Source organism: Mya arenaria, chromosome 14 (assembly GCF_026914265.1).
Source record: "Mya arenaria isolate MELC-2E11 chromosome 14, ASM2691426v1".
Taxonomy (NCBI): Eukaryota; Metazoa; Mollusca; class Bivalvia; order Myida; family Myidae; genus Mya; species Mya arenaria.
In genome coordinates, this window is record NC_069135.1 from 26935195 (window position 1) to 26961245 (window position 26051).

General features: G+C 32.5%; 1 protein-coding gene and 1 long non-coding RNA gene across 4 annotated transcripts; one reads left to right on the plus strand and one right to left on the minus strand.

Moving 5' to 3' along the window:
• Window positions 1-194: 194 nt before the first annotated feature.
• LOC128215960 (gamma-aminobutyric acid type B receptor subunit 1-like) lies at window positions 195-17577 on the minus strand. Its single transcript, XM_052922560.1, has 6 exons — window positions 17500-17577; window positions 15851-15988; window positions 4574-4744; window positions 4258-4359; window positions 722-917; window positions 195-382 (listed from the first exon to the last, which is right to left on the minus strand). The coding sequence occupies exons 1-6, from the start codon at window positions 17575-17577 to the stop codon at window positions 195-197; spliced, it is 873 nt and encodes a 290-aa protein (XP_052778520.1).
• Window positions 17578-19166: 1589 nt separating this feature from the next.
• LOC128216435 (uncharacterized) lies at window positions 19167-24429 on the plus strand. 3 transcript variants are annotated; one of them, XR_008258072.1, is made up of 6 exons: window positions 19167-19363; window positions 20071-20192; window positions 20449-20595; window positions 20837-20931; window positions 21152-21291; window positions 22991-24429. It is a non-coding gene; the product is annotated as an uncharacterized LOC128216435 (long non-coding RNA). The 3 variants fall into 3 exon arrangements; XR_008258070.1 differs by lacking the exon at window positions 22991-24429 and adding an exon at window positions 21464-22939 and having other exon boundaries at window positions 19173-19363; XR_008258071.1 differs by lacking the exons at window positions 19167-19363; window positions 22991-24429 and adding exons at window positions 19489-19517; window positions 21464-22940.
• Window positions 24430-26051: the final 1622 nt, after the last annotated feature.

Here is a 26051-nt window from a genome sequence, read left to right on the forward strand (position 1 = left end):
TGTTTCGCTTTTCTTTTTGGTTTTATCATTAAAGTCAAAAGGGTAAAAAATGAAAATGCATGAAAAATATATATAAAAGAGTAGGAAGAATTGCATCAGCCTAAATTGTGCAGTTTGAAGTAAAAGCTGCAAACCGGATATTCGTCTTCAACGAATTTTTAATGATATGCATAATTTTCTTGTTTAGATATTTTCTACCAAGCTGTAATCATGGGTATACCTCGCCTCTTGAGCTCGTTGATGGTGCAGTTTAAGGTGAGAGCTGCTAACCACAGATGGTCGTAAACTTGTCCAACCATAAACCGGTAGATGTCGTACTTTTGGTCGTAACCAGGGTCACTGTAATATCGCTCGAAGAACTCTGAAACTGTTTTTATAAAATCTAGAAGTATTGCATACCATCTAAATAAGTACTATTGAGATAGATACAATCATAACATACATAAATATAATATATTATAATGTACAAAAAGTTATAAGCTGCGCCCCAAAGTTCACCATCTCTAACTTGCCAATATATTCGATATAAGCTTGTTCATTTAATCACACAAAATGTTAATGCTTATACGAAATGACTTTTGTCATGAAACTTTTCAATAGCTGAACTGTCAGTCGCCTTTTAAAGCCTTTTAACAAAAACAACAACATAAAATTACATTCTATATACTTTAAAAAAACAAACTTTTTAAAACACGTTAGAACATCAAGATAGAGTCAATACCTGTTATTCCCGCAATGCCTCTCTCCTCGACTGGATTATAATACGTTGCGGCAGTGAGGAACGCTCCCTCTGCGGCTGCAGTCATCTCCTCCGGTGTACACGGTACGTCATCTTGAGGCAGCAACCAGAACGTCTCAGAAAACCACCCAACAAACACCCAGACTATTTTTGGGCCGTATAGACCGGATTTGTAAGCCTTCAGGGAAATGGTACAAATAAACGAAGGATTGATATCACTGTTTCATTGAAAAAGAAACCCTTTTCTCCCACCTCAGATAAGTAGATCCAAACATTTAACCATGCTAGAAATTCTTATCTTGCTCAGGGGCAAAGATAAAACTTCCGTATGAAACTCCTTTTTAATGGTCATCACATTGTAATTACCTCCCTTGTTGAAGACTGTCGTCTGTGGCATCATAGAAACCTTGTCTTGGTGCAATATATAGAATGCTTATTAATTATTTCTCGCGTCAAATGTCACCATTAAAAAGTGTTCATGCACCTTTAAAGAAATAATGCTTCACTCTCCTCAGAACTATTTAAAGACCGATTTCACTATTAACATAATCTGAATCAATGCGCGCATATCCATGACAACCACGAATTATCACATATCCACACGCATTTATTTTCACTACGCACAAAAGAGTTCCAGCAAAAACAATACATTTTTACTTAATTTTGTTAACCTGAGGTGGGAGAAAAAGCATTTACCATAGCCGCTCTTGTAATATATGTTCATCAAAACCCTCGCGCAGGGTGTTTTGCGGAAACTCGTTAAACCTCGTTTCCGCATATCACCCTATGCTCGGGTTGGGATGAACCTATCTTACACTCTCGGCCATGGAAGATACTTATAATCTTCTGGCATAATTGACACGTCTATCTTTGGACTCTATTCCCGTTTTGTAGTTCTGATGATTGTAAGATATTTTATGCATAATTTTACTGTAAATAATGTCAATATTTTAAAAGATAAATGTGTACACTTGATAAGTTTATTTGAAAACATTTAAACATACTGGGTGAGTACCTAAATCGGAACACTTTCGGCACTATTTTTGAAGTATTTTTAGTTAGACTTGCACCACAACTACAACAATTTCCATCAGCATACTAGGATTCAAGACCAATTGGTTGATATAAATGGTATTTTTCAAGATAATACCAATCTGCATGAAAAGTAATTTATTAGCCGCACAGTCAAGGACTGCCATTTTTGTCCTCGGAGTACCTAAATATGGAACAGTTTTACTTTGTTATTTATTTTTATGTATCCTTTTAAAATTATTGCTACATGTTTTGTTTAGTAAATTAATAATTAATTTTATTTATAAGCTTGTTTTTTTTTTGTCATTTTTTTGTCAGTAAAATTTGATGATTTAAGTAAGAAATACAGACTGTACCAGTATGCTGCGATTGTGGTAATAAAGTATTTCCCCCGCGTGCCATGTATTGACATTTGAACATGAAAAACTTTGAATGATAGCTGCATTATCAGATTATCGTGTTTTTTGGAACTTGTATCTAAGGCAAGCGTCTACATTGATTAAAATCGTAAATAAACCAATCGCGATCGGAAAAACGTTTTTATAACGGGTGTTCCAGTCCCAGTCCGCGTGCCCTTTCATTTCTATATTAGGATATTGAATAACGATAGACAAATGTTTAGAAAAAAACAACATAAAACATATTTTATTATCATTCATAGCATACTTACCGCACACAACACTGCCCTAGCTCTATCTTCATACATCGCAGTCATTATAATACGAGCATCACGTTTCTGAAGAAAGTGTGTTTTCTGTCATTAACACAAAACGTTTTGGGTGTAGTTTTCAATTTATATAAACACAAACATTGACCTAGGATGGCAGTCGAGCTGCTACTACGTTCTTTAACGTAGTTATCCAGCCCTTGCATGGATAGATATGAGCTATATATTTTACTAAATCAAAAGCTGTTGTCAAAATTTAAAAAAAACATTCCGGAAACACAACGATCACTGTTGGATATGTGTTAAAGAATAAACATGCGTATAATAGTAGTACCTATGATTTGTAGCAGTCCACAATGAAGTTAAATGTATCAATGCTATGCATTAATTCATAACACGTGTTCAAGAAATATTAATGATTTTAACAAGATTTTCAACTTATTATTTAACAGATTCTCCTATTTTCTATCGACTTTCAAATATTATTATTATTATGACATATGTATGGATTAAAAACTAAATGTTTGACAAATCTAATACATTCTGATCTTTCTTGTTGCAATTATATAAAAATGTTAAAAACTAAATGGCATAATCAAGATGAAGAAAATTCTGATTATTGTTATTTATATACGAAAATTGTTCTTCGCACCATCAATGTAGCTTAATTGCTTTTACTAGAAGGTTTTTTTTCAAGCTCCCTTTTCACCAACTAAGGCAAGTTCATTAACAAACAAAGCTTCATATAATGACGCACAGGAACTAGGGGTATAATTTGGACATGTTTATTGCTCTGGTACCTTGAGGTTAAACACAATCATTAAAAAACGAACCCAACAAAGTCCAAGACAAGAACATTTTAATAACTTGGAGTATAATTGGCGCACTTTTATTGCTCTGGTATCTGGTGGTTAATACACTTGTCATTAAAAGAACGAATCCATCAAAGTAAAAGAAAGGAAAGATTAGATGAATTTGCAAGCAATTGTTGTCACTGAACTATTCTGGTTCTGGTGTTGTAAAAGTACATTGAATATAAAGATAAAATGTCTTTAAACAAATCTGGTAAGATGTAATTATTTTTTGCAAAAATTGTAAGGAAGATGCCAAACACTGTCAGTAGGAAAGGTCTAAAAAGGCCATTACGCAGGCAACAGATGGATAGGTTATACTTATTTTAAATACATGCTTTAAACATCAGAAAGAGAGCCATCTCATTAGCAAAAGCAGCTTATACTCCAACTTTCCCATTAGGTTCTTGTCGAGTCTAAGACTAAGACTAAGTATTAGGCTTTTTGGAAATCCGGATTTAGCGGGAAAAAAAATATATATATATATATATAAATATATATTAACCCATGAAGCATCTTTTTATGTCTGTATTACAAATTTATATTAAGCTGTTGAAAAACATATATCATAAACGATTTTGGCCAGAAAAGTATAAAATTACCTTCAATATTTTTGTATCCAAATTTAAGGAATAAAAATGAGCGAACGGAAGGACAAAAAACTATGGTTCAAATAATATAAACGGATTACATACGTTTAGTGATATATTTAACAGGGGACAATCTAAAACAGAACTTTTTTGGTAAATACTATAACACTTATATGTTTTTGTTGTTGTTTTTAAAAGTAGGCGTATCAAAACAACAACAAAAACAACAACACTACCACAACAGCACACTGTTTGGTGAATATCTACCTTATCCAATGCAAACATGGAAGAACACAAACTCTAATGTAATATCAAAGCTTCATTTCCCGAAAAGGTGAAACAGCACAGGCAAATATTTATGGTTGACTTTTGTTTCACCTTGATGTTTTCCACCCTGGCTGTCGGATGGTGTACAAATATTTCCTGGGAAACTATCGAGACGTTGTAAAGAGCTGCTTTCTTAACGAAGTCGTCTGTAACCTGCAAATAAAAATATGAGTTTCAATATTCAATACTGTGCAGCGAACTTCGTATGAAAACCTAGTTTGCGTTTTATTTATTTTTTAATAATTTACCTTTCATCTTAAATTATATAAATGACTCAAACGGTAAAACCATTTGTATAATTGCTTTTGGAATAATTAATATCGATTAGTGGTTTTCTTATTGCAATTATGATAAATTAGCAACATACAGCTGAAAAGAACTCCTGTGCATGATGGATGGTTGCCACCTTTACCCATCCAAACGTCTTCATAATTTCCAGCCGGGCCTCATTCAGTTTCTGATCAGGTGTAGTGATGCGGAAAAAACGGGGATAGCGCTTCCGGTCAGATAAGATCGGGGATGAAGAGCCGTAGGATAGCTGCAAAGATATTGCGCTGTGAAATGTGTGAAGATATAGACATATAATTTAAATACGACTGTTGAATAGGAATAATAAAGGCAGAAAAACATCAGACAGCCAGTCTTCTTCTTCGGTCGGCACTTGCACGTATCAATTATGGACATGGTACTTCGTAAAATGGCAACCTTATATAGTGCATATTGTCGATAGTTGAAGGAGCCTTGAATTAGGTCTGAGGGTTCATTATGAGTCAATTAACTGTTAGCGCTGTTGGACCATTCACAGCTTCTCACAGGTTTCAATTAAACTGCATTGGCGTATAATGCATGGACGGTGTTCTTGAGGTATTTTTGCAGCAGAATTTGCCGCGATGCCCGGGAAAAACTGCAAAATTGTCAAACAATAATAAAGCCTACTGAGTGTAGACATGTTTGATTTTTTAAAGACATATAATGTCTTTCTTAAGAATGATTTTCTTAAGATAAAATTTCGTATAGAAATTGAAAAATGATGTATTGCACCTTGCGTATGTCACTATGTGGCTCTTCAAACGGCAATTACGTTCTAATAAAGTCCATAAAAATACTTTTATGATGGTTATTAGGTAATACAGGATATAGCAGGTAGTCTTAAGTACTGAAAAAACATGCAATCTTAATGCTACGTTGATCATCTGATCCTTAATGACTTCCGGGAGTGAAGCAAACTAAATGCTGCATTGCCTTTAATGAAACGCCGCGAATTCATGTTCCAGAAACAATGCATTTGACAAGGTGCATTTGATCTAAATGTAATACTGTTATTTAAGCAACCGTTGAGATAAGGTCAACTTTATATACGCCGAAATGCTCTCAGAAGTACAAAAATACAATTTAAAACAACACACAATTAATAATATTTAAACGATGCTTATTCGAAGTGAAGCAAAATCATAAATAACCAAATAATGGCCAAGCATTTTTTTAAAGAAGAGGTTTAATCGAAGGTTTGTTTAATGACTTATCGTATTTGTATCAGCAATGCCTGAACCACACTATAGACTCATTTCTTGGGGTGTGGCGGAAGAATCAGAATTAACCATACACAGTTATGACGTTTCCACTTAAAGATGCACTCTTACTCCCAGAAAGATTTACCACAATTAATAATATTGTTTTAATGTTCGAAATAGGATGAATATTTATGCAAAATCTGCAGAAACATGCTCAGTAGCAAAAAGTTATAATGACATGAAGTCAAAAATGACAAAAAAAACAACATGAATACATGTCGAAAACAATTGTTCTTATGATAGAAACCGAATTTAATTTGAAAGAAATGAGCATAAAAGACGCTATTTCTACCTTATGAGGCTATAGATGACCACAGAAAATATTTTAGCATTCACCAATCATTTAATAGTTTTGCACTTTCTGCTTTTAAATACACGGTTACAATATTGTTATCAGCTATTGATATTTTCCATTAATACATTAGTTAGTAAGTAGTTAAAGGTGTATCAGTCAAAAGTGTTTGTTATACATGTGTTTGTACTGATTTTGAATAAGAGTGTCACTTTAAATGTTAACACCTTAAAACTGACTAAGATAAAATAATTTATAAGATCGAATATGGTATATCTTTAAGAACGCAAGTACGTGGTGTCGATTAAGCTGCCTTGATATGTTGTGCAAAGTATCACATTTAAAATGGGTGTAATTGGTACGTTAATGAAGTTCATAAATCGAACGCCTTATAAAAACATGTCGGCGCTGTTGGAATATCCATGTGGCATTTATCGTGGTCTTTGGTTCCAAGATATGCCTAAGGTATATCGCACGAACCGTTGGCTTGGGGTTAAATTGGTTCAGGAATTGGTTAAGCCGTAATGCAGCCTTATGAGCGCAGATCTAGATTTGCATAATGTTAACTGTCACTTATAGACCTGTATTTACTTCACACCTACAAACGCTGTAATATTCACGGGAGAGTGTTTTTACCGTTGATATGTTCCGGAATCAAGACAAAATTGAAAGGTCGCAATAAGAGCTTGTATTATTTGAAACCGGAATAGCTTGTTGTTTTGCCTTTTATCTTAGTGACATTAAACAGGTGCCCATGCCTATTGACCGCTAATTTCCATTTCGCTTTTATTAGTTTTCCATTAGAAAAAAACATTTTTTTTCTCTGTAATTAAAAAAAGTATTATCCTTTTCAATTTTACAAAATATGTCGTTGATTTTTTCTGAATTTAAATTGCAAGTAAGATTAACCTGTCTTTGTAACTGCTATCTTCATATCCGTCAATTACGAAAATAATAAATAAAGAAAACAAAACTAATGAATGGTTTTCAACAGACAGGCAAGTATACGGGGTTTTTTCTAGAATATAGAGGCATAATAGAAACATTGTCTCACATTTTATCAAATTTTGGTTATCATGATGTTTCAGACATTTTTTAGACTAAATATCGTATATAAATATAAATAGGATTGAGTGCATTGAATGTATAAATCATTGTGCGTTGTGCCTCCAACGACATACCATATCTTTGCTGACTGTTCTTCATACTTGAATCAAATATTGGTAAATTGGACAAAACAGTTTCTTTAGACACAATGTCGTATAGCATTTTAAATATGTTAAAGTGCAGTAAATGTATAAGTCCTTGCGTCGTGGCCCTTCCGGCAGTTGTTTGTTCATTGATTTTGATTTGTTTAAAAAATGTATTACTATATTCTGATGATCGTTTTGTTATCTGATGCAATGTCAGGATTACAAGAATGATTGTTATTATACTAACTTTATTGTGAAAGCTGGATTTAAAATATTAATCCAGAAAAGACGAAGGTTGTGGTGTTTAGAAAAGGCGTAAGGTTAAGTAGAAATAAAAAATTCATGTGTAAGGGTATAGATTTAGACAAAATGGCTACATGTTCTTACCTTGTTATAGTTTTCACATCAAGAGGTTATTTTATTTTTATTTTTTTTTCGATTTCAGGTAAGCATATATCAGATCTTTTCGCTAAACTAATTTATCCTTAGTTACAGGTCGGAAATATGGGGTCCCTGTAATGATCCTCAAATTGAAATAATACACGTACGTTTTTGTAATGAATTGTTAGGCGTAAGATTACAAATCCTGAATAATTTTGTCCAAAGTGAACTTAGAAGAACCTGATTATTATGTACTCTGTATAATGGGCTGTAAAATATGTTCAAGTCATGTATCATACACGTTGTATGCACGTATGAAGATAACCCAAATTGTTAGTACTTGGCTTACAAGGTAAGTCATTTTTACAAGCTTAAGGTTTAAATTGTATGGCTTAGTCAAGGTGTTGGTGACATACATTTGTTCATGTCTTTGTTTAAAAGAAGAGCTACTGATAATGTTATGCGAATTGGGCCGTTTGAGCTTGAAGAGTCTAGGAGAGCCAGGACTTATGTACATGTATCAATATTTGAATTACAACCGTATTTGTGGAATGTAAACATAACAAAGTATTGGTATGCATTGGCTAGACTAACAATGTAAAGTCATATGATGAACATTGAAACCGGTAGATGACATAAGCCAACTGGAATCCCTTATAATGAAAGAAAATGAATATTTTGTAAGACGGAAGTCACTTTTTACTTAAATGTTATTTGCATGCCGAACTACGAACTATATATAAACCAAACCATATAACATTAAAAGATAGAATTTATTATAAGTTTATTGAGTTGAAGACCTCTCAAAAACTGTTGCAAATATAAATTTGCTAATGTATGTGTATAAGGCGTTTGAATTAAAAATGTTTCATATGTAATATGACTAGAAAACATTTCCTTTTTTCAATGTTAATATATCCTGTATTGCGACTTATGAATTATTTGTGATACAATGTACCAATTAAATTGTGTATATTCATGGACAAAGCATCTAATGAATAATGAAATAAACTTTGAAACTTAGAACTTTTATGACGTTGCCTTTTATGAAACGCAGCGTAGGCATGCAAAATAAAACTGCCTTTTACAAGGTGCATTTGATCTTAATGTAGGATTGGTATTTACGCAATCATTATGATAAGGTCACTTTTATATACGTCGAAATGTTCTCAATAATACAAGAAATAACATTAAAAACAAGCCCTGTCGTATGACAGCGCGTTCGACTACAGGTCGCTTTGACTGTCTACAATAATGATGTACTATGTGCCTGTTTAAACCAAAAAGCGACAGAATCAGGTGTTCAATGATTGACAAAAGAACATCAGCCTTTGCTAGGAGATTCAGTTTCAAATCTTTCTTTCCAATTTTAAGTAACAGTGACCCTGACTCTAGGAGCCCCAAACACACTACCACACCTCCATAAACCCTTCCTACATTCCAAGTATGGTCACAACTCCAACTATTATTACTTATTAGTTATTTTGTACCAAATGGTTATCGATTTTATTAACAGTGGCCTTGACCCTTGAGGCCCCTAATGAAATACCATGAAAGGTATCCATTACCTTTTCCTATATACTACGTTTGGTCACAGTATGTGAACCATAACTTAAGTCTTTTAGTACTAACCATATTTCTATTGTTACCAACAGTGACCTTGACCATGTTCATGGCTCTCGGGGCTCCAAACACAATCGCATGTAAGGTATCTATAGAGTATTCCTATATACCAAGTGTTGTCACAATATGTCGACCTATCCAAAAAATTTAGATCCAACCATTTTTCGATTTAGAGTAACATCAACCTTGACCTCAGGGGCACCAACGGTAATCAACAAAAAGGTGTCCATTAAATCATTCGATACCATCTGTGAGTTCGAGGCCGCCCTCCCGCCGGCTTGCCAAAACAACGACGCACGTCATTCTTAAAACCAGGTTTCCGTTTGTAAAAATCTGTTTAAAAATATAAAAAATGTGCCTGTCAAAAGCAATAAAAAGAGTTAAAAGAAAACATCAAAGAGCCATACTTTGTATTAAGGGTCAATATGAAGTTATTTAATCTAATTGTAAGATGGTCGTCAATAATTGTGTAAAGTATTAAATCAATTGAATAATGGGTATAGAAGTTCTAAATAAAATTCCAAGCTTCCGCTAAAACGTTGACCTGCCTTCAAACTTTAACCTAAGGTCCTAAGTCAACTAGGGACCATAAGTTGTTTTAAGGATACCATGGAATTGTGTAACCTCATTGTGTGGTAGTACTGAATAACTGTGTGAAGTATTAAGTGAATTGAATGAAGGGTATTGGAGGTTTTTGTTGGGTTTTATGTCTTTGGCATTTACCCAGTGCCATTAAACGGGGTTTATGTGTTAACTTTTGGCTATTGAGTTTTTTTCTGTAGTAGTTCACATAAGTTTTATCTTGATGCCTATGGCAACGCCGACGTCATCGCCGACGCAAGGGCGTATAGTAAAGCCTCCTTATTCTTCAAATAGTCGAGCTTACAACACACATTTTTATATTTAACCAGGCTTATTCAAAGTAAAATCAAACCATAAAAAACAAAATAATGGCGAAGAAAACATTTTCAGAAGAATTTTTATCGAGTTAAGTTAAATTACTTATCTTATTTGTATCAGTGTTTGAACCAGATGATAGGCTCATTTCTTGTAGAGGGGACGGGAGAATCAGAAGATAGTCATACATAGATCTTACTGCAATGGTAAGCTGATTTTGACAAAAAAGTGTCTATGGAAAAAGATGGTATACCTTTAAAGATCCACTATTATTCCAAAATAAGATGTACTACAAATGAAACATTTATTTTTAAATTTACTAAAAATGATCAATTATAGATATCGAAAACAATGATTCTTATAATTGAAACCGTGATTAATTTGAAAAGAAAAATGTGCAGAAAACTCTGTATTTCTTCCTTCTAGTTGATCACTGTTAATCTTTTAAGATTCACCAATCATTTAATATTTGTGCGTTTTCAGCTATTAAATACTGTATTTCAATCTTGTTATCAGTAATTAATATATTTTCTATAAATGCATTATTTAGTTAGTAGTTAAAGGTTTATCATTCCAAATATATGTTTGTAATACATGAGCATATATTGAGTTGAAAGTGTCACTTCAAGTGAAAACAACGTGGTGCCGATATTACTGCTCCGATATGCTGTACCAAGTTTCGCATTTTAAGATTTGTGAATTCGGAATTGTGTTGTTGTTCCATGTTTCTTGTTTGTGATATACTATGAAATGTAATCTTTAGAACGTCCGTTTTAGCACAAATAATTATTTTGTCCAGAAATGACACCACTTTCTTATTTGTATGGGCTGTGGAATTATCATATTACAGTAAAAGGTACCAATATGTTACTCAAAATAGTATATAGTATAGTTAACATACTTTACATACATACATACTCGATTCTAACTTTCAATTCTCTTGAATATATTCTGTCATCGCCTTTAGGGCAGCAATATGCTGAACATTCTAAGGTGTTTTTGCAGTCTATGTCGGTGGTAATCTTTTATACTTGATATACCTGCTATGGTTTATCTAAAAAAAATCAGATTAAAGCTAAAGATTCTTTAACGTTTACAAGTCTTTTCAAAAACTCACCAGCGCTAGAATAGTTCTTAACTCTTGGAGTTTATAAAACTAATCTGTGAAGAAAAACAGTTTAACAAGGAATCCTTCTGAAAGTGATGTTGGATTAAATATGTGCCCATAAAGTGTGTTCAATATTTCATGGAGAGAAAGATATGTAGATATTAAAAATGCCAGGATCAGGGCTGAGTCTCCATTTCGGATACCAAGTAATCATTAGACCCTAACAATATCTCAACTGAAAAAAATCTTAATATAATTCAATTGTCAAAATTAACGACAGGTCTACTAAACTCCCGAGTAGTTCTCATTAAGATAATTGTACCAAATTACAATTCTTAAAATAAGCAACTGACACTCATAAGAGATCTGACTTTTTAATAAGCCGTACAAGCATATGTTTGTTTCCGGTCCTACGACTTTTTCCACGACTCAAAACCTTCGTACTGCCTTGAGAATTGTTGTTTTTTTATCAATTGTATGTTGCTGTTTTTCTTTTAAAACTGAAAAAAGAAATAACTTGGGCTTTTAACAATACCAGTGGTACGAATACTGATTGTATATATGTTCTTAAGCATATAATCTTTAGTTTTTGGTAACAAAACAATCTCAGTTAACAATCGGCCCTATCTACCCTTCTGTTTCGGGGGCATGGGACCGAAAGCTAACGTATAGCTACGCATTTAGAAAAATGACCAAATCAATCTCAATATTCAAAACATTTGATCTCACCGTACAATTGCAGAGTGAAAGATGGTATGTATAGTTCAGCTATCTAATGTTAAGCAAAGATATTAAAGAAAACATCTGCTTTGCCAGCAGCTGTATTTGTGTAACCGAAACAAACGGAAGCAACGAACGAATTTTTTCGTCACACTAAATTTTAAATTAATTTTGAGAAACTGTAAATGAATAAATGTTGTTGTTGTTTTAACTTATTCGGTCGTTTTCCAATCTCTAATGCGTTTGGAGGTCATAACAATCATAACACATGAATTTCAATCTCATAAACTCAAAATCGCCACAGCATATTAAGAACCTTCAACAGTGCAACAGTTGGTAAGAAAAGAATCAAAACATAAAAAGTTTCAAATGATGCTGTTTTCTGTAGTTAAGGTTCAACATTCGGTAAAAATAATATCTACAACCTTTGCATGTGTAGGTGTAATACATTGTTGAGCATATTTCATGATTTTCGAGATTTGGGCATAAAAGTTATTGGCATGTTTTCCAAAAAATGTCCTTCTACACTATGAAGATGTTTTATTATCCAAATATTCAAGACAACTTCTACAACACTGTCATATGGCTTTATTGTAATGGCTTTCATCTAAAGAAATGTGTTTGCGTTTTTTAACCAGGATGTGATTATAATTCACTAGTTTCACTATTTTATAATGCTTATATTTCTTATTGCGTATTAACCGTTGAAAAACTATATAGGTATGATATATTTTTTCAATAGCCTTATGGACTTTTTGTATAAGCGTAACATTAGAAAGGATTTTGTATTTCATTTCCTATCTCATCCGTCCGATATGAACAAAATGAATACTATATCATTGGCAATTACAAAACACAAAATAAGTAGGCTGATGGTGGTAAATAAGCTTCATTGAAAGCAATACGTCAGCCTCTCTTTTGCAAAATCAGGATTTCACTTAATTGTATAATTAAGTTCCACTCAACTGTGCACCAGACCACTTACCACAAAAACTTTATGCTGATTATTTGTGCACAGACTCCAATGGAATATTGGTACCTAAAATATTGTGGTAATAGTATAAACACTTGTCTATGCATTTTTACCTCATAACTAGTATGCGTCTAAAAATGACGTGTTTTGCAACTACATCAGTGCCATTAGATATAGTTAAAACATATTGATTTTTTTCTCAATGATAAAGGAAGGCAGAGCGAGCGGAGAGAGCGTTTGGACCCTTCTTCGTCATTAAGACGGGGAACTAGATTAAAATGTCATGTCTGTAATCATGTTCAACTTCAACATTCACGATAAAGCGTGGCGCTTATAGGGAAAATATGTTAAAATCTACTTTGCCTTAACATTTGCGCACTGATACTCAGATATTTTTTAGATTTTATAATTCTGGTTTAACTTAATGATTGGTTTGCATTTGCATTGCTTAAAATGAATCAAAGATATTCTTCTTTTAAAAGCAGTTCATTGTTTCTTTGAAAATGAATGCTTCACTAAGAATTATTATCGTGAAATTAAAACGCAAAATTAAAAGTTGTTTATTGGAGCCGTTGCATGGATACCGATGACACTATGAATATGTCATACATGTATGTCTTTTGAAATGATGGACATAAACTAACATCGAACACGCTATTTAAGTATATATATTGGTAGAAAACAGTGCTTGGTCAATCAATACATTGAACCTAAGTTTTAAACTAAGAAACACAAGAAAGCGTAAATTATTGTGCAATATGTTTATTTTTACCAGCGAGTTCTAGCACGTTACCAGTCGACCACAGATTTCCTTTAAATAAAAACAATTTGTTACTTTGTAAAATATGAAATGGCAGATAGTCACGACATATGCATTGCAAACAAATACAAGTATTTCAAAATATATATTCAAACCCGTTTTTCTACTTTGTCAAACATATTGAATTTCTTTCGCTCTGAACATCTGATATTATTGAGTCACCGATTTATTGAGCATGCATAAAAACATGTTGACTATCGGTAACAGTGTTTAACGTTTGTGCGAGTAATTTCCTTTTTTTAGTTAATTTATCTATCACCTAGTAAACAAAAATGTATAATGAACAGCACCTGTGATTCAGGTCATAGGACTATACTGATTATTCAAATTCACAGATTAAAGTTTTAAAGTGCATTTTTTGTATCTATTCAACTACAGCAAAAAACAACAACAACAGAACAGACAAAGCTACTACTTTACTTTAGGTCTATTACAGTTATCCAACTTTTCTGAGTACTATCAGCAGAGATAAACAGATATATGGCCCCCTACTAAGCACAAAAATAGTATATCAACATGTGGTATACATTTCACTAAAAGAATCTTACTTACAATAATACAATCCAAAAAAAAGTTAATAGACTGAAACGTGTACCGATTGGTACCTTGCGACTATTGGGGTTAGTTTTCAGCGTTGAAAATGATCCGACTTCAGTTAGTTTATCAAATTATTTATCAAAGATTGATGTATACAATCACATTGAGTTGTATAAATAACCTTCATAATATAATTCAATAATACATTACATTAAAGTTGACTATAGGATTGACTGAGTTTGATATTTAATAACAACCTTGATCAATTTTCGTTTTCGAGTGTCATGTTTTCAAGAAACGAAGAGTCATTATTAAAGATCGGGGTCAGTTTCAACATCAAAAATTGATCCGCCGTCCGTTGAAAAATGACCACTGGGGTCAATGTTCAGCGCGGTCAAAATTAATGTAACACTGACTTTTTAAACGATCGAATCAGTGATAGCAGTTGGTTTTGGGTTGAGGACGGTTGGATATTCGGTGTATTTTCGATTTTTGATTACTTGCGGTCCAATAATGATGTGTCCAAAGGCGCCGTTATCACGTCATTGTCCGTCTCAATGTCGCTTTTGTTAATACATTATATCGTTGACCTTTGAATATTACAACATGTTGTGCCTCGCACAATTATGTGATCAATTATGTCAAGGAACGTTTTTTTTTATTGAATAGAAGACCCTCGTAATGCAGATATTTTTCTGCTCTGTTATTTTCAATGCGATCATATTTCAATCGCTCACAATGACAGTGTGCACGCATGCAAGTTTTAATATGTCTAGGATTGTGAGGATAACCAGTCAGAAAAAAATCAAAAAAAAAATCAACGTACAAGCACATAAAATGTTTCGTAAGCACTCGAGTGCTTGTCTTTCGATCAAAGTAGTATTTTTTATCATTGATGTCCTTTGTGTGCGCTGTTCCTTTGTTGTGGTAATGATGACATTGTATTGCAGTCAAGGCTCTTCCCATTGTAGTTTTGGCTGATCGAATGCAAAGAGAAACAAATACAATTCATCACACGTATCTTTCACATATTAAAAGGTATCGTTTGGAAGCCGACAATGAGGCTTGGTGAGTAACCGGCAAGGTAGCTTGGCCGATAGCGGATGTTTTGATCCGCCCCGCAAACATGTAAATGTTGTGAGGGGTTTTCATTTATAATACTGTGGTTTGTACAAATGTGCTGTTTTTATATTTGATAAAAACACGCGTGCCTACATCTCCAAATGTGATCATTGTGTTTAAGTTGATTGTGACACATACAAGGCTCAATGAAGATTACATATGGTAGACTTATTAACCTTATTGGGCACATGCTGTACATATTTGTAATGCTCCTTTAGAATTTTGAATGTTGACTTTTCCTTTTGTATATAAAATGCATATCTTCTACAAGGAGGAAATAAAGATATTTAATTAAATTGTATTAAACGTGAGTTGTCTTAACCAAAGGTGGGGTTAGATGCAGGTTTACAGGCCCCGGTAAAAATCGGATACGCAAATCTGTAATGCAAGAACTAAATTTTGTCTACCTGTGTTACATTGTAGAGATGTGAGACTTGTGCCGTGGCCTCGGACACGACTGAGCATCCATCACCGAGCACCATTACGTACTGTGGACCCGTGTGTAGCATCTCCGTCATCCTAAACACTGCCACACCGGGGTCACACTGCAAGGTGAGATGTGATTAAATTGGTTTTACTCAACATTACGTGGTTCTTGAACTTATATCCGTTCGATAGATAGTCAGTTTTTTTATCGATGTATACCCTCAACCGCTACGCCGCGTCACTCTGAAGTGTATTTGATTTATTGGGCAAGATTTAGATTTATAAATTAATTTTGAAATATAACTCTACCATGGTTCTTAAATATTGAAGAGAAAAGAAGAGATCAACCGTTTTCAGCATGTAAATAACTCATGGTCAATGGTGATAAGTAGTTATACAGTTTTAAATTCAGTGTACTTGTATGCGAATTTTCGTAATTTTAATGATTAGTTTACGTTCATCCTTTCAAAAAGTGCATATTAGATAAATATATGATGGATATATTTTTCTCCGAATATTATTCATATATTTGCTTTAGTTGCTTTAAAAACTAAATTCTCCTCATCGAACGAAGTATAAAAGAATCATATTAATATAATAGAAACATGGAGAGATATACATGGCTTTCTAGCATACTCTACGGCTAAAGCTTATATCTTGAATGATAAATAAGGACACGCGCAAATTAACTGTTAATAGCAGGACCAAGATAACACATATCTTGATTGAGAAGAATTACTCTCATAAAAACAACAACAATGGAACTAGATATAAAGGACTAATCAGATAAAATTTATCAAAAGAAATCCACGTGACTGACAAGTTCGATGGGGTGAAGTATACAAATTTATAATCAAAGTTTGTTTAAACAACTTAATTAGTGCTTACTGGAATGCCGAATGAACCATTACACGTCCTATATGAAATTTTAAAAGCCAGTAAGATAATGAGAGTGGTATAGTAAGTACAGGTGTCCGCCGGTGTGTAGTGGGTAGGATCCCAACGGGTGTCTTCTCATGAGACTCTCACAATGGACACAAGTACTGGGCTCTATCAAGGAACTGACCCGAGCGCGATTCTATAAGCTGTTATTTATGTATAAATCGAGTTAAAATAAATTAGTATAAACTCAAAAACTGTCGTTTGAGGTGAGTTGCAACTTAGTCATATGAAATCAGTGTTTAAAATCTAGAGAAAGTTGCGCCATATTAGAGAGTTTTCTTTGTTTTCGCTTATGCATTATTCTTTTATCACAAGCAATCTTGTCAGAAGTAGCGTGTAATATTTCAATAACGCACTTAATACTTAATGTAAGGTAAGCTTAGAAATGTCTCACAGAACATTAACATGTATACTACACCCACTACATTGTACATTCGCTATTTTGCATAACATCAAAAACTTGGGAAAGTCTGTGCAAAAACACCATGTTTTACTTATATGCAATTCGGCATGTCCAATGCTTTGGATCTTCTTAGTTTTAAAGCCTAAGACACACCTCATGATTTTGAAAGAAAATAAAAATTTAAACATAAGATGGCCTTTTTTATTTACCTCAATAATGTTACATTGTTATTTAATTATCAAAGATAATTCAGTATGCTTTATAAAGTACTTATTTTGTACGTACCTTTGAATCAATGATGTCAATGGAGATATTATATCTCGGAATAATATTTTCATTCGCATTTATATCATCGACAGCCATTTTGGCGGGAACAAATCCGGCACCGCCTCCAACCCAAGCCTCGCCTGTGATTGGCAATAATTCAAGCATGCGTAGTTCATTTCCTGTCGAGATACTTCCGGGTATAAACAGTAGTGCAAGAACAATTACCAAACTACTATTGACTAAAAATAACATTTTTGAAATAACTCTGTTCGCAATTGTTGGCATGTTAATGTTCGTTATATCTTACAATATTGTCCTTAATTTTTATTTGAAAGACTTCCTAAACATAATTTTATTCTCCTCGATTTCACATAACTCCAAGTGTTAATTCAGTTTCAAACAACTTGCTTTTCGTTTATTTAGAATTATAAAAACAAAAACAACTTTTGCGTGGCCATTTATGATCCGAACGCCTCTTAAGGTGGAATTGATTTGTAGCCTGTGGCAAGCTTTGCTCTGAAAAGAAAAATTCTGATAGCATGAAAACGGAGAAAACCATTAGTTTCTGCACGTTACCAAGCAGCGGAAGTACACATGCCGACTTATTTTTATGTCTTGGTTTACGAAACTTGCGATTCATTATTTGAGAAAAGGTGGAACGAGTTTTTTAAAGGGACTAAGCTGTTCATTAAGAAATAAAAAAATACCCGATGAATAGACATCCGTTTTTGACTTTTCTTAATGAAGAGTCTGAATTTTTTGTATCTCTAACGATTTCGAAAATGCTAATGATTCCTTCCCTGATTGGACAAAAGAACAATTGTAAATGAAATCAAAAACGTTGGTAAATCGTTGAAGCGTTATGAACCACATCAATGGGATATATTTAACGGTATTTTAAATTAAGAGCATTTCATCCAGAAGTGGCTAGATGGTATTAAACCATTACCTACAAAAAGAAATACAGACGATGCTAACAGTTATCGGGGCATTATGGCCATAAAACTAGGTTAAACCCTGGCAGACTTATGGTCCAAGGAACACGTGTTTCTTTGACCGTTTAAATGCGGTATTCGTATTATATAAGTTTTATTTTGATGAGTGTGTGGTCTGTCTCTAGTATTTGTATTTGAGTATGTGGTATATATACGTGTGTGTATCTAGTTCATTGTCGTTTGGGCCCATGCCTGGTTCCTCTAAAAATGTTTTAATTTTCGACTACTAGGTCGTCCCTCTAGTTTAAGTATAAGTATATGTAGTTTTCATTGTATAAGTATATGTAGTTTTCATTGTATAAGTATATGTAGTTTTCATTGTATAAGTTTCATTGTATAAGTAAGTGTAGTTTTCATTGTATAAGTAAATGTAGTTTTCATTGTATAGTTATATGTATCTTTCATTGTATAGGTATATGTAGTTTTCATTGTATAGATAGTTTTCATTGTATAGGTATATGTATCTTTCATTGTATAGGTATATGTAGTTTTCATTGTATAGTTATATGTAGTTTTCATTGTATAGTTATATGTATCTTTCATTTGTATAGGTATATGTGACGCGTCATGAGACTTTTGGCCCGAAACCGATAGCCTCGATTTCGAGAAAAACGTGCGCAAAGTTGAAGCGTAAAAAAATAAGAAAGTAATGAAGTTTTTATCGTAAAAACAACCATTAAACAATTTGTCACCCTAGATTGTTCAGTCAAATATATTCTTTAAAATGAAATCTTCATAGAAATAGTGTTTTTTAACCACTTTCTTTCGTATTGTTTATTACTTTTGGTGTTATCTCCCGTAGTTGTCGTGAGCTATTTTTTAACCCAAATTTGAGGATGTAGGTCAAGCTGAACCAAATGCATTTACATCAAATTAGGAATTTGTTGGTAAGTAGAATTATTTTCATTGTTTAAGCATATAATTTTACAAATGTGTATATCTTTAATGTAATGCAATATATTCTAAATTCGGTCAAATGGATGGAAATTGATCGCAGGAAAAGAAAGCGGAAGTGAAATTTGACAGTCTGACATTGAAAATGTAAACAGATCAAAATCCAGCAGATATTCTCTTTTTGCATACTTATGATGACTGAAAAAGGACATAATCAATTTTTCATCATCTTACCGCGGCCAGCTATCAATACAATTATTGATGGATTTTACGATTTAATTTTGAGTTGCAGTCTTTTTAGCTATGTTGATGAATTTAAAGTTGTAGATGAACCATTTTTTGCAATGTTGATTTATGTGCATAACATATCATCTCATGAGGTTCAGGTACATTGAAATAAATTTCTGTTATGATGAAGATGATCATGATGATTATGAAAATAATAGACTAATGCAGATGGGGGAAATGTTTATATAGAATTAGAGCACAATACTCTAAAAGCCAGGACCAATATTACTGACTGTAGCTGCAAGCTGCTTTTTGAGTATGCATGACATTCAGACTACCAGGAACTTTGTTTGGCATGCAATATTGTGTACATGTTGATCGGCCGGGGCATCACCCCAACTATAAACAGTTAAGGATTTGTATTTCTGTAAATACATATTTTTAGAACATTATGATCAAATGTGAATTTCAGGTCAAGCACCTGCTGTATATAGAACAACAATCCATTACAGCTTTGATTATGCCGAGCAGGTCTTCTACCCATACTAGGCACAGCAAGAGTGCCCTGCTTTGAAGTGTTCTGTAAATCATATGGTAAATTTTATTTATAAATTGAGTGGTTAATACAGTTTTGCCATTTGACTTAATTATTATAGAGGAAATAATTATATACCTTTATATTTTGTAAATTCACTGAAAAAAAACAGAGAAGCGCTCACATTTGCTCTGCGGCCGTCTTGTTTAAATATTTGATATCACCTTTATTCAAAGTTCTTACTTGAACATAAAATTAAAGTGTAAATAAATATAGATATATACATCTTTTCTATTTCAAAGTGTGTTTTTTCAGGTTCACAGATATCTCAGTGATAAGGGTTTAGCTGTTAGTGGCCAATGGTGTGGTACCTCATTTCCAACATCATCCATATAGAGAAGACTCTGCATACCTGCACATTGACAACTGTGTTGGGTGGAATAAAAACAATGCAGTCATTGGGTATGATTGACAAAAGCAGTGTTGAAGTACATCACTTATGCACTGCATATTGACACATGAGAACATTAGAATAACAAAACAATGTAACATTTATTATTTTTTCAATACAAGTAATCAGAAATCTCAAAATATTCATTAGTCTTATAAAAATAGTTGGGCTTAAATCTGTTCTCTTACTTCTCTAAATGTTATAGATTGAAGGCAATCAGTTCAATAAATTGTATGTAATTCTATGTTTAAGGGTCTGATGTATTCTGAAGGGAGAGAAACAGCATTTACTTAAATGGAAGCAGGTGACATAAAGTTTAGTCCTGTGTGAGATTTGGTCTGTGGAAGGTAAGTTGTAAGAATGTTGTTGTTTTTGTTTTGTTTTTAATTTTGGTGCTTTAAATGTTGATTTAAAGCCAAATTAAAGGATTTTGTGTATACAAATATTGACGTTTGGTACTTTATTTAAACACTGAAGTTGGTTATAATACCTTATTATGTAAAAGAAAGCTTGTGTTAAAACAATAGGTATAATATCATAATATAAACAACATGTTTATTTATTCAGACCAAATGGAGGCAGCACACATCCTTTGTGGATTTGTGGATTGATGACCTTGGCAAACTGGTTATATTCTTTGACTGGTTGGAGTACACCAAGTGACCCCTGAAGTCCATTCCAAACTTGAGGAAATATCATCACTTCAGGTATAACATAAGTATTATAGACTGCCTGTGTATGTATATCTATGAACATAAGTCAAAAACAATTTTAGATATTTTGTCCATTTTATTCAGATGTGAGTTTTGATGTTCAAGTTAATTTGCAAAATTTATTCCAAACACTAAGTAATGTACATATATGAACACTATTTTGCAGAACTTCAGCTGACAACCCAGTGAGTGAATTCATGAGAGAGCATGCCAAGGACTTAATGCAAAAAGGCTCTGATCCCTTAAATAAGTGAAAAAACCAATAAACTGATATGTAATCTTTATAAACTAAATATAAGAATTGAGAATGAGCCTGTTACTGAGCTGATGAAAACGTGTATCAATTTTTTATTGACAATTATTTATTCAATAGAAACATGTTCATGTGAAATGAAGCTACCAGTGATTTTGAGTGAAAAACTGTAGTTTAAGCAAATGAGTGATAGAAGGGTGCTACACCCTGTCTTTTGTTGGTAGAGCCCCTCTGCCATATAATGGAGACCACTATATGATTATTATTAATACAAACTTAAAACAATCTGGCAGTTGAAGCCTATAAATGCTTGAATTGAAGACATTTATAATATTGTTTGTCAATATCAGTTACTTCACAGCCTGATAAAATGTACCTTAGCAACCTTTCAGTTTTTCTTCAATATCTTTATTTTTAAAACCTTCCTGAAACATTTTCAGCTTTAACTTTTACCTATGAATAAGCATCGAAAATATAATTTGTCATGTACTATGTGACCAATTGCATACCTCTTGAAACTACATAATGACGTGTACATGCTAAGTAGTTAGTATGTTAAATAAATTGCTTTCATTTTTGTAAAATGTTAATGTTATTTTTATTAAATTAAAAGTATATATACCACCATTTCATGTTTTATGAGCAATGAATGACTATACAAAAAATCACATTTGAGGTAAATTGGTAAAGTTGGTGTGATTATAATCATGTTTGTGGCATGTTGCCATGGTAACCAGGATAAAAAAACAAACCCTTAAATACCATTCAAATAAGATAAATTATAGTAAATTACAGGGGTAACATACTTTAACTTCTAGATATATACATTGGTTTGTATTAGGTGCAAGTTCCAACCTAATGTCAATTTATTGTGAAAATTTGCCAATAAACTACTGTACTTGGCGAACCGTTTTTTTTTTATTCTGATTTTTTTTTTAATGTCAAATACATACACCATGTACAGTAAGGTTTGAGGATATCAATTAACAAATCAATTATTATTGAATGCTTCATATGGCATTTATTGTATATTTAAATGCAAATTTAACCCCAAAATGCCTTTTTCAATAATGGTTGCCATGGTAACCAATTAATTTTCATTTATTTTCTCAATAATAATTGAGAATGGTTTTGAAAATATATTGTTGTCGTTATAATGTGGGAATTGTGTATATTGTAGTTATGAATATGTATTGCATCTGTGAATACAAATGTTTCAATAAATTCTTGAACTTTACCAAATTTCCAGCTGTTTCTTAACCAAGTGCCCTTCTAGTTTTTGTCATAATTTCGTTAAAAATAGGAATTTTTTAATTTTCTTTTCAGTATTTTTATCCTTAAGAATAGTACAGTCAGAAACACTCATATCTCATTTTCGCCCCAAAAGTGGTTTCGGGCCAAAAATCCCGTGACTGGTCACATATGAACATTATTTTGCAGAACTTCAGCTGACAACCCAGTGAGTGAATTCATGAGAGAGCATGCCAAGGACAGTGAGATTGAAGTTAAAATTGACAAGCCCACAACAATGGCTTTTCCATGAAGAGTAGCCTGAATGCATCCAACTAAAAGAACTTAATGCAAAAAGGCTCTGATCCTTTAAATAAGTGAAAAAACTAATATACTGATATGTGATCTTTATAAACTAAATATAAGATTTGAAAATGAGCCCGTTACTGAGCTGATGAAAACGTGTATCAATTTTTTATTGACAGTTATTTATTCAATAGAAACATGTTTATGTGATTTTGAGTGAAAAAACTGTGGTTTTAGCAAATGATTGATAGAAGGGTGCTACACCCTGTCTTTTGTTGGTAGAGCCCCTCTGCCATAATGGAGACCACTATATGTTTATTATTAATACAAACTTAAAACAATCTGGCAGTTGAAGCCTATAAATGCTTGAATTGAAGACATTTATAGTATTTTTTTGTCAATATTAGTTACTTCACAGCCTGATAAAATGTACCTTAGCCACCTTTCAGTTTTTCTTCAATATCTTTATTTTAAAAACCTTCCTGAACCCTATAAACATTTTCAGCTTTACCTTTTACCTATGAATAAGCATCGAAAATATAATTGGTCATGTACTATGTGACCAATTGCATACCTCTTTAAACTACATAATGACGTGTACATGCTTAGTTTGTTAAATAAATTGTTTTCATTATTGTAAAATGTAAATGTGCCCATTTATTAACTGATCTAATTTTACAATAGTGTAAATTGTGTAAGATTGTTATGTTTATTAATTTAAGAGTATATATACTACCATTTCATGTTTTATGAGCAATGAATGACTATACAAAAATCACATTTGAGGTAAATTGGTAAAGTTGGTGTGATTATAATCATGTTTGTGGCCTGTTGCCATGATAACCAGGATAATAAACAAACCCTTAAATACCATTCAAATAAGATAAATTATAGTAAATTACAGGGGTAACATTCTTTAACTTCTAGATATACATTGGTTTGTATAAGGTGCAAGTTCCAACCTAATGTCAACTTATTGTGAAAAATTGCCAATAAACTACGGTACTTGGCGAATAGTTTTTATTTTTTCGGAATATTTTTTGAATGTCAAATACATACACCATGTACAGTAAGGTTTGAGGATATCAATTAACAAATCAATTATTATTGAATGCTTCATATGGCATTTGTTGTATATTTAAATGCAAATTTAACCCCAAAACGCCTTTTTCAATAAAGGTTGCCATGGTAGCCAATTAATTTTCATTTATTTTCTCAATAATAATTGAGAATGGTTTTGAAAATATATTGTTGTTGTTATAATGTGGGAATTGTGTATATTGTAGTGATGAATATTTATTGCATCTGTGAATACAAATGTTTCAATAAATTCTTGAACTTTACCGAATTTCCAGCTGTTTCTTAACCAAGTGCCCTTCTAGTTTTTGTCATAATTTCGTTAAAAATAGGAATTTTTGAATTTTCTTTTCAGTATTTTTATCCTAAAGAATAGTACAGTCAGAAATTACTCATATCTCATTTTCGCCCAAAAAGTGGTTTCGGGCCAAAAATCCCGTGACTGGTCACATATGTAGTTTTCATTGTATAGTTATATGTAGTTTTCATTGTATAGTTATATGTATCTTTCATTGTATAGGTATATGTAGTTTTCATTGTATAGTTATATGTATCTTTCATTTGTATAGGTATATGTAGTTTTCATTGTATAGTTATATGTAGTTTTCATTGTATAGTTATATGTATCTTTCATTGTATAGGTATATGTAGTTTTCATTGTATAGTTATATGTAGTTTTCATTGTATAAGTACATGTAGTTTTAATTGTATAAGTATATGTAGTTTTTATTGTATAAGTATATGTTGCATGTCCAAGCTATTCATTAATGTACCAAATAAGCGCATTGTAACCTTTTGTTATGGAATTAATGTTACTATGCTATCGGTCTTCATCAAGGGAAAACTATGTAACCATTGTTGTTTCACTCATTGTTGGCTGGCGACATCTAAACAAACATTAGGAATATTGCTATAATTTGTGTTTTTCAGTAAATACTATTAAAACTACTAAAATTGTGGACTTTTAAGGTGAGGGCTATCGTACACGGAAACATATCCACTGTAGATTTGTTAGAATTACACACATCATATACGTTCAAGTATATCATTAGTGATAATATCATGATACGCACAGTATATTTAGCATTATACTACAGTGTTAAACTGACTGTGGAAATATTCACGGTGGATTTCTTAGAATTATACAGTATCTGTTAAAAAGATATCATAGTGATTATACCATAATACGTACTGTATATTTGCATGCATTATCCGACTGTGTGAAAGGAAAGTAAAATAAGTAGAAAGGGAAAAATGGAGTGATAACTGCTGTCCTAATGCATTTGAAAACGCGAATATAGCTAAAATAATTTCACTATTATGTGATTTCAAAATTATGTTAATTTATTGTTTTGCGTAAGATAGGTATACAACTCTCTTTATTGTATGCTTTCCATAATTGATATTTTCATTGTTTTGAACTTATAGCCCACTCTCAGTTCCAAATCAAACGTCAGCGCGCACAGGGTTTGGACAAAATTTCGGCGACGTCATTTCCGAAAATGACTTTATGTGCGCATACAAATTTGCGCGTTTTAAAAAAGTGTAATTAAATTACTTTAATTCCAATGTTAGGAATATAACAAACAGAAAAAAAAAATGTGTTTTTTGTCTTGTTAGCAAGAAATTTATTTCACCTCGTGAACACAAAAGTGAAAATGCCACTCGTGACTACACCATTGTCATTTAATTTGTTTTAACAATGTAGAGATTTTTATCAATTTATTTTATCCCTCGGATGCGGACGTTGAGTACTTAAAAAAGATATTAGTTTATAAGTTAGTTTTATTTCATTCTGCGTTGTTTTCATGATGATGCTGGCTCCGATTATACTTATATTTATAACTAAAAACAAACTTTTTAAAATGGTGGCACTGGTGTATGCTCA

Excerpts from the sequence above, each read along its gene's own strand:
- LOC128215960 (XM_052922560.1), bottom strand. The coding sequence starts at position 17,577 with ATGGCTGTCGATGATATAAATGCGAATGAAAATATTATTCCGAGATAT. Across the intron at positions 15,989-17,499 it reads TTGACATCATTGATTCAAAG|TGTGACCCCGGTGTGGCAGT; the intron begins GTACGTACAAAA and ends CTCACCTTGCAG. Across the intron at positions 383-721 it reads AGGCATTGCGGGAATAACAG|ATTTTATAAAAACAGTTTCA; the intron begins GTATTGACTCTA and ends CAATACTTCTAG.